The sequence below is a fragment of the Phoenix dactylifera genome, chromosome 5 (assembly GCF_009389715.1).
Source record: "Phoenix dactylifera cultivar Barhee BC4 chromosome 5, palm_55x_up_171113_PBpolish2nd_filt_p, whole genome shotgun sequence".
NCBI lineage: Eukaryota > Viridiplantae > Streptophyta > Magnoliopsida > Arecales > Arecaceae > Phoenix > Phoenix dactylifera.
Window position 1 is genome coordinate 4,575,701 of NC_052396.1, and position 10,022 is coordinate 4,585,722.

The following is a 10,022-nucleotide window of genomic DNA, read 5'->3' on the forward strand; positions in this document are numbered from 1 at the left end:
ATGGCTGTGTTTGAGGCAACCCATGTTTTCCGCGAGGAGAACCAAGCGGCCGAGGGACCTAGTTCCACGCCCCAGAGGAGATTTTCAGCGGGGTTCGCTTTCCTTCTGGGCTGAGCCACAGTTACGCATCCAAAAAAAAAAAAAAAAAAAATCATATTCTATCAAGCCACTAGCTTTCGAAATGCGTGAACCACGAACCTGCACATCGAACATGTGAACAATTGCCCACTGAAAGGTTGGCAAAGTCATGCAGCATCCTCAAAAAAGTCACGTAAAACTCGCCAGCAGATAGTAAAATCTAGAAAAGGCCATATCAACAAAGCCTCGATTTATGCATCTCTTACGCAGTCATATGACTGTCGGTATAGTTCTCGCCAATTGGATCAAACTAGGGCTTGTCACTTGCACCATGAAAGCTTAAAGTGCCTTTTACTTGCATGTCCTTCAAAAATAAAAAATATAGCTCCAAAGAGCACAAACCCTTCATGTCACCCGCATGTTATCTCAAAAAGCTGTGCAGCCGTATATGGATGATCACCACCTATCAAATTAGATAGCTCACCAACACATGTCGTATCATACACATGCATATTATTTGATGGTTGTCCATCTCTTGATAGCAGTCATCTAAAAATATACAGCATTCTTATGTGCGCAGGCTACATCACAGAGTATTCTGATTGAGCTGAAAAACATGGCAAAAGAATCCATGTAGCTCTATATATACACATACCAACCAATGATTGCGTTGATTTTGCGAATGAGTGCATGTCTCTCATGGGCAATGGTTCAATGTTTCGGCATGTCATTTTCTAGTGGAGAGAATGTGTGGATAAAATCTCAGTGCATAAACACTAAGTCTACTTTTAGGGCCCCATTCACGCGACTTCCACGTTTATGGCGTGGTTTTCAACTTGTTTTTAATACAAAAATATATAGCATATCTATAAATCTCTTTTACATGCTACTCTAATTATAGTTTCACTATTTAGTGTCGCTGCGTCATAGAAAGCACACCTTTGAGTTGGTGCAGTAACTTCATATCTTTTTCTTTGGATAATTTACTTTCTAAATTGGAATTTACGTTTCCAATTTGATCAAACATTAGGTTATTGTTAAAACTTCGTATCGTACAAGCCAAATAATTTATGATATTTAAGAAAAAACGAGATTGAAAATATTAGGACCCTTATGATTGATTTTCTTGCACTAGATGTAATATAATCTTAACTTAATTTTCTTTTACTTTTAGCAATAATAAATAAAAACTTTATTGAACACAGTATTTGGTGTGCGCATTTTACTTTTTAAATGAATTATGACCAATATATGCACCTTGTTTTATGAGGACTTAGACATCCTAAGGCGTTGAAGATTGTTGTTTTTTTTTAAAAAAATATATTTTGCAATGTTTCCTTCAGTTTTTCCATGCTCATGATTGCAACAAACCAATACTAGCTTGGTTGTTAGATAGACTCGTTACCTACTCAATACCACTAAATTAAACCTACAATTTCTATCAGGCTAGAAAATTCATACTGTCCTATATTTGTATAATTAGCATTTATACGTGAATTGCATTCTTTTGCCTTTCTCTTTCTTTTATGCTTCCTTTTGTACGTTAGTTCAAATCATGCCATAGATTGTTGTTAATTTCCCTTGCACAGAAATTGTTGAGGCAATAAATGTTCCTTTTGTGTGATAGTGAAAAACTAGGCGCGTATATTCCACTCCCATGCCCTGCACAAATAACTTCTCAATTTTGCAAAAGATACCTATAATCTTGGCATAAAGGGCATCTACAGGAGATAATCCTTGCATATTAGAAATTTTTGTTTTGCCTGTATAAATTAAGAATATATCTTACATCATTTTTCAAAATATATAAATGCTTATACTTTTAAATAATATATAAAAGTTCTTTCTTTTTGGTGGGGTGTAGCCGGACCATGGGCATTAGCTCCAGCCTCTAGTATATAAATATTAGTAGTTATAAAAAAAAAAGGAAACAAATCTAGCAGACTTACAGATTTTTAAAAAAGTCCTTTCAATGAAGTGTACTATTCTAAGATGTAGAATACTCTCTTTGGAACAATGACTGTCAACCATATGTTTAATAAAATTATTACTTTCCAAAAGTTCATATCGAGATTCTCAAAGTAGTAGCCAATAATTGGCAAATCCTTAGCATCAAGGACCAACTCACTTTCAATCTCATCTGTGAGGAGATTAGAGCTGCTTGTGAGTTAATGGCAGGAGTGGTATCCTTAAATGTGCTGGATGTATTTGGCTTAAGTTTGACGTAAATCTCTAAACATGTAAAGAAACATGCTCAATATAATACTTTGAGATGCAGTTTGTATAGCTGTTATATTCAATTATTGGTGAGTTGAAGGGGCCTAGAGTCCATAGCTAACTTTTAATAATCTACCTTGTCTCTTGTCCCCCTTTTTTTTTTAAGGTTTTTTAAGTTCTTTAGATCTTCCAGAGTCCCCCTTCTAATATTGGGTTCCTCGCATGTTTGTATAGAAGCATATAAGATGGCTTCCGAAGAGCATAATTAGATAGCAACTTCATATCTACATACAAATTGGTAAAAGATAAAAATTTTAGAATGCGTTTTGTTCATAATAAAAGTTAAAATCGAAATCGGAATAACCAAATACCTCAACTCATTTGATTTGTGATTGGAATCAAAATTGGAATCGGAATAAAATTTAAATATCGAAGAAGAGTCGGAATTAAATTTTGAAGAATTAGAATATTTTTATTTTTTAAAAAATTAGAATGGAAATGAAACTCCGAATAAATTTTATTTTCATTTCAAAGCCCAAATTTTTTGGAAAAAAAAAAGAGCCTGACTCAGGTGTTGAGCCATAATCAAATTGGAATCATCCAAACAATCGGAACTTTGGCGACGTCGAATGGATAAACCCTCCTGCAAACTGTTGACGAGCGCAAAAGACCAAATTATCCTTCCCGCCTGCTAGAAAACGCCTCCCTCGCCGCCTCCTTCGCCCCCGCATTCCCCTCGTTGCTCATCTTTATCTCCCACCGACTTTCCCTGCGCTTCCTGCTGCTAATTCCTTCAATAGTAGCTGTGCTAAAGAGATCGACCGGATGGCCGGCTTGCCGGAGACAGACGCCGAGGGCAAAACCCTCTCCGACGCTTGGGATTTCAAGGGCCGCCCCGCCGTCCGATCCCAGACCGGCCGTTGGACCAGCGCCGCCATGATCCTAGGTCCTTTCGGTCGCCCTCTCCCTCTTAGTTATCTTCTCCGTTTTTCTCTCTCTGTTTCTTTTCCTGGTTAAAAATCGAACGATATAAAAAAAAAAGGGGTGGAGCTGTGCGAGAGGCTGACAACGCTTGGGATCGCCGTGAACCTGGTGACCTACTTGACGGGCACCATGCACCTCGGCAATGCCGCCTCCGCCAACACCGTCACCAACTTTCTCGGCACCTCCTTCATGCTCTGCCTCCTCGGCGGCTTCCTCGCCGACTCCTTCCTCGGCCGGTAAACATCCCCCTTCCAATCTATATATACCTCCTCCTCACCACTCTGTGTTGCTCCCTTCCCTGGCTCCTCCTCCTCCTCCTTTTCTCTTTCGTTAACTCAATTCAATAACCAGGTACCTCACCATCGCCATCTTCACCGCCGTGCAAGCCACAGTAAGCGCTCTCTCTTTTGCTGGCATATTCATATGTTCTTCCATTTTATATCATGGTATGTTTTATATTAAAAACAAGTCTGAATTAATTGAAGGGGACAACCATCCTGACCGTATCGACGGCGGCACCAGGCCTGAGGCCGCCTGCCTGCGCGGACCCGCCGGCCGGCGGGTGCGCGCGGGCGAGCGGGGCCCAGCTCGGGGTGCTCTACCTGGCTCTGTACCTGACGGCGTTGGGGACGGGAGGGCTCAAGTCGAGCGTGTCCGGGTTCGGGTCGGACCAGTTCGACGAGTCGGACCGGGGGGAGAAGCGGCAGATGATGCGCTTCTTCAGCTGGTTCTTCTTCTTCATCAGCCTCGGCTCGCTGCAGGCCGTGACGGTCCTGGTGTACATCCAGGACAACCTCGGCCGCCGGTGGGGCTACGGCATCTGCGCCGCCGCCATCGTGGCGGGGCTGGCGGTGTTCCTCTCCGGCACCCCCAGGTACCGGTTCAAGAAGCTGGTGGGGAGCCCCTTGACGCAGATCGCCGCCGTGGTGGCGGCGGCGTGGAAGAAGAGGGATCTCGACTTGCCCTCGGATCCTTCCTTTCTCCATGACGAGGATGCCGCCGTGGACGGAGAGAAGAAGAGCAGGGGGAAGCAAAGGCTGCCCCACAGCAAGCAATTCCGGTAATTAATTAATTAATCTACTCGTTAATTTCTCGCTTTTGCCTCCTTAGCTGGAAGTAATTCATAGCTTGCTACTAATTAGCTTGGGCTCCTTAATTTTGACGCTGACGGCTCGTCGTTTGCCTTTTAAGTCATGAAAGTAGCACGAATTTAAAGGCAACTTGTAAATGCATAATCCCCAGATCAGATCGTAAACTGATGCACCCAATTCCCAGGTTGCAGGAAACGGATAACCCCCACCCGGAATTTTCTTTTAAAAAGGAAGGTCTTCAAGCACTTTTTTTTTTCCAACAATGTTTGGCCATCCAATATAAATAAATTTGCTAGGTGTCTTGTTTTCGAAAATTTTCTACTACTTGGGTTATAGAGGATTCACATCTGCAACAATCTTTTTATTCCTAGAAGCTAGTGCTTTTAATAAATTGCATAACTTTTCTTGCTAATTAGTCACTTGTTTGTTTGTGTATACACCAAAGATAAGTTTTTATATATATACATAAACTTTGCTGATGCACCAAGATAAGTTATGATGCTAAAATTTTAGTGCACTCGTACGTGAATGGCAAGTGGGCGTCTGTACACTTGTATTCTTACAACTGTATTTGTGGCTCAATTAGAGGTCCAACTCATTCACATGCTTGATGCAGATACTCGGACAGTGGACAGCTAGATAGAAAATATAGGACGTGCATGAATGTAATTAAATGACCATATGCTTCTAAATTCTGTCTTGATAAAATCTAATATGAACCTTAATAATTGAGCCTGTAGTGGCTCTAATTACATGTGATGGACCAATTGGCCGATGTGCTGGTCCTTTTTTTTTTTTGCTTAAAAAAAAGAAGAAGGCGGGGGAGGAAGGGATAAGTCCATCCCCTGTAGCAGCCTCCACCCGGCCGGTCCTTTTTCCATACTAGACGACGAAGCTATGCCCCCCATAGTTTCCTCAGTGACTGGTTTTGCAATTAAATGCACCAATAATGCTGCGACGTACCTTAATAATTTCATCTCCTTCCCCTTATCCGGATACAGAGCATGATTTGGGCGGGACCAAGCTCACAACGTACATGTGACTGCTGCACCCACCACTCAAAACTTGTTTGATTCAAGAAAATATTTTTCTTCATCAAAATATTTTTTTTAGAGCTTAATTTTTACAATATAATATTTTTAAAAAATTGGTATATTTGGCCGGCCATAGAAAACTTTTCTATGACCATTCCAGAGTGACTTAATTTGGTTAGGTATCTACTTTTTTTAAAAAGTTTTGAAATATCTATTATATTTTCGATAAAAAAATTTGTATCTATCGATTTTGATAGCTTAAAAATAGTTTTGAAAAAAAAATACCTTCCAACCTAACTAGTAGAAAAATAGCTTTTTTTCATATTTTGCATAATTTTTTTCATAACATATGAGAAATATTTTCATGGGTCATCTCTCTCTTTTAAAAACTTTATCTAAATATGAGTTATTTCTTTATTTTTTTGTTAACCATATATTCTCTTCTCATTTTTCTGCAAATCAAACACTTAGTGAACTGCACGGCTTTGGTTGCCATGCGTGTTATCTCGGCATTTTCTTTCATATAAAATCGAGCGTAGGTATGCCTGCAATTTATGTGTTCCCTCTCGTCTTCTGTATTAATTCCGAAGAATAATTCAGTGTTATTCTGAATTATAAGCAACATGTGTCTACTGTTACAGCTGACACAGATTGCAACTCGTGAACCATACAGCTATGGAGCTTGGTTACTTGATCTGTGCCATTTAGACCCATAATCAAACAACCATCTAGAAATTAGGGAAAGACCATTTATGTTTCTTGATTTTGTATGTGTACTCAAATTTAGCTGGTGCATATATAGGACTAAATAGACGGTATGTGAGAGTCCATCCAAGCATGCATATATTTAGTTCTGCATCAATTATAAACTAAAAAAAGCTTAGATCATTACAAATATATTTAACCTGGGGATGACTAGGAGATATCATAGCATTTTTTTTTTTTCTTTTTTGGTTGCACCTCCTTCACTCATTTACTCCCTCTTTCTGCACTCTGAAAAAAGAGCGAAAGTGACAGTAGAGTCGGACTGCAGTAAAAAGCAAAACCAGAATGAAAGGCATCCCGGGACGCATGCAACCGAGCCACGCTTATGTCCACATCCTCTTATGATTTCCACAGTGCAGTCCAAACCTTACGCTAATCTTTTTGCTACCTACCTCAAGCCGCCACTTTCTTTTGAATTCATAAGTACTTTCCTAAACAAGAAAGTTTATCTAGACTCGTCTTCCTTCCACCTCTAAGGTCCTTGGACCCCAGCAACTAATGCTCTCTTCTGCCATCTCCTTGCTTTCCGTTTCAGTTTCTTGGACCGGGCGGCGATCATGGAGGACCCGGCCATCGAGCAGAGCAAGTGGCAGCTGTCGACGCTGACCGACGTGGAGGAGGTGAAGCAGGTGATCCGGATGCTGCCCATCTGGGCCACCACCATCATGTTCTGGACGGTCTACGCCCAGATGACCACCTTCTCCGTCTCCCAGGCTACAACCATGGACCGCCGCATCGGCTCCTCCTTCCAGATCCCCGCCGGTTCCCTCACCGTCTTCTTCGTCGGCTCCATCCTCCTCACCGTCCCCGTCTACGACCGCCTCGTCGTCCCCGCCGCCGGCCGTCTCACCGGCAACCCCCAGGGCCTCACCCCCCTCCAGCGCATCGCCGTCGGCCTTGTCTTATCCATCTTCGCCATGGTCGCCGCGGCGCTCACCGAGCACAAGCGCCTCCACGCGGCGTGGGCGGCGAACTCGTCCTCCTCCGTTAGCCAGGGGTCGACGGTGCCGCTGGGCGTGTTCTGGCTGGTGCCGCAGTTCTTCTTGGTGGGGGCCGGAGAGGCGTTCACGTACATCGGCCAGCTGGATTTTTTCCTGAGGGAGTGTCCCAAGGGGATGAAGACGATGAGCACTGGGCTCTTTCTTAGCACTCTGTCGCTGGGCTTCTTCCTTAGCTCGGCGCTGGTGAGCATTGTCCACAAGGTGACCGGGGAGAGCGGGAAGGGGCCGTGGCTGGCCGACAACCTGAACGACGGGAGGCTCTACAACTTCTACTGGCTTCTTGCGGTGCTGAGCGTGGCGAATTTGGTGTTGTTTTTGGTGTCAGCGAAAGGCTATGTTTACAAGGAGAAGAGGAGGATGGAAGCGGAGGACGGGAGCGTGGGCGCGGTTGAGCTGGCGGAGGAGGCTTTTTGCAACGCTTGAGCTTCCCTGACCTTTTCTCTCTTTTTTTTCCCTTTTCTTTTGGTTTCTAAATCCGAAGTAAGCGTTTTTGAGCGGAGGCCTGATGCATTGGCTGGCGGTTGATCGAGTAGCTCCTTCCGTTAATGCATCACAGCTGTGTACAAATGATCTCCTGTCATTGATCTACCGGTTATTACCCAGGTGAAAAGGGAGAAGTATAAATAAATTGTGGCTTTTCCCCGGCAATTATATCTTCCTGTTTAATGACTAAAAATTATGGATTTAGCACTTTCGACTTAATCCGATTTCATATTCGGATTATAAATTTGGATTCTGACCCAACCCATTAGCTAATAGATCAATCAAGTCGAGTTAGGAACAAGTGTAACCCGGATCCATAGGAAAGAGGTTTGTCATGGGCATAGCACATATATTAATTATTATACTTTTTTGTTATTCAAACATGAACTTTTTTTATTTATAAATTTACTAGATTTGACTATTATGAAATAGTAGTTGGAGTTGTCGATGATGCCATAGATGGAGCAATTAATTTTTATTTTGTATGGATTACTACGATGCATTTGCTTAACGATGGATGGAGCATCACGATTTTGTGAGTTATTTTGGGGACCCACACATTAGCAATCTTTATTTTCTTGTTAAATCCGTTGCTTGACATAGCTTTTGAGTAAATACAACTATTAGCATCATATGCTTCGCCTTTGATCGCCTCCCGGAAGATACGAGGTAATACTCGATATGAGCCTCCGAATATCCATCATAAGTGGATGATTAAATCTCTAATCTTGGGAATTAACACAGTAATAGCATAAACTAGACCTTCCCATATGGCCCTTGTTTCAGCCAAAGGGCTGCGGTATCAAACAATACCGAATCCCCGGCACTTACAACAATACGTAGAATCCCAAATCACAAAACCAATTCCACCAACTTGTCCCCTATTCTTTATGCTACCATCAAAGTTGATCTTCAAATAATTAAGAGGTAAGGATTTCCAAGTAAAGTAAATTACATGGGATGCCATGTCAGCAGATGGAACCCTAAATTTTTCTGACCGGCTTCTTTGATGATCTAGCCTTCATGAAGTTAGAGGCATGGCAAGCAGCTCTCAAAGAAATAACAAGAGGGCTTTCACTGCTATTTTAAAAACACATTATTTTTATGTAAAATAATGCATATATGTTAATATGCCATTATTTGGTATTACTCGGGAGAACCACTGAAATTATGTTCAGCCTCGAGCTCAACTAATAGGAAGAGGAAAAGAGTCGGTCGCCGTTGCATGCTTCCCTTTTTTTTTTTTTGTAAACTTGGACACAAGATAAAGAAACAGTAGCAAAATGAAACATAAACAACCGAGTAACGAGAAATGAGATAGCTGAAGCCCAAAGCATCATTCTGCAGCAGCAGCAAGTTCAGGAGGAAGAGCCAAATCCATATTGTAATCACAATTGCAACCTCTGCCGGCTAACCAATCCGCCACAGAATTTGAATCCCTCTAAACACGATCAGCCTAGAAATAACCGAGGGATGAGATAGCGAACTCGATAATATAAAGCAATGGCATAGAAAATACTGTACGAGGGAGATCATTGATCCAAGTGATCACTATAGCCGAATCTCCTTCGAGTAGAATTTTTTTGGTACCGTAAGGTGTTGGAAGTAATGGTGAGCTTGCACGTAACTCGAACTGAATTAGCTTCAAAGATCCTCGAACCAGCTAAAACAACATGCCTACAGTGGCTCCATTACTTCAAGAGCTCGACTCTTTCCCTTGCTCTCCTTCCCGACCGGCGGAGGAGCACCCGCTGCTCCTCCACCACCTATCCTCTACCGCCACCTTCCATGGGGGATAAGGATATCTATTCTCCCACTCCACTGCCATGGACACCTATAAATAGGGAGAGGCCCCTTTTCTCTCGATGTATGAGTTTTTCTCTCCTGTTTGGTGTTCTCTCTTCATTCCCATCAATAAAAAGGCTGTCGACAGGTGATGCAGCCAGGATCTTGATGGTTTGAGGTGTTTTCACCTTCCTTGCCTCCAATCTGAAGTTTGAGTTATGCGCGTTATCTTGTTGATTGTTTTTGATTTGCTCGAAATTAGGAAGCCTGTAAATCATGTATTTTTTAGATTCTGAGTGCATCATCTCATGGTTTAAAAATTTAGAGCATGTAATTATGCAAAATTAGTGTTAAAAATCTGTCAATAACAAGATAAATAATGGTAATTATTATTATTATTTTTTTGCTTAAGATGGTAATTATTTTTAAATAATAATATAATTATTATTATTATTTTTTTGCTTAAGACAAGAACGAGGGGTCTGTCATTTTCCCTCTCCCCTCCCAAATATAAAGGAATCGGATAAGACATGATTACCATGTAGAAATCGAAAAGTACAAAGATGGATACATCGCAAGGTCGT

The 10,022-nt window shown here is 41.8% G+C and overlaps 1 protein-coding gene across 1 annotated transcript; it reads left to right on the forward strand.

Moving 5' to 3' along the window:
* Positions 1-3,012: 3,012 nt before the first annotated feature.
* Positions 3,013-7,872, forward strand: LOC103712156 (protein NRT1/ PTR FAMILY 6.3-like). Its single transcript, XM_008798600.4, has 5 exons — positions 3,013-3,241; positions 3,338-3,515; positions 3,631-3,670; positions 3,765-4,339; positions 6,705-7,872. The coding sequence occupies exons 1-5, from the start codon at positions 3,121-3,123 to the stop codon at positions 7,591-7,593; spliced, it is 1,803 nt and encodes a 600-aa protein (XP_008796822.2). The 5' UTR covers positions 3,013-3,120; the 3' UTR covers positions 7,594-7,872.
* The last annotated feature ends 2,150 nt before the right edge of the window (positions 7,873-10,022 follow it).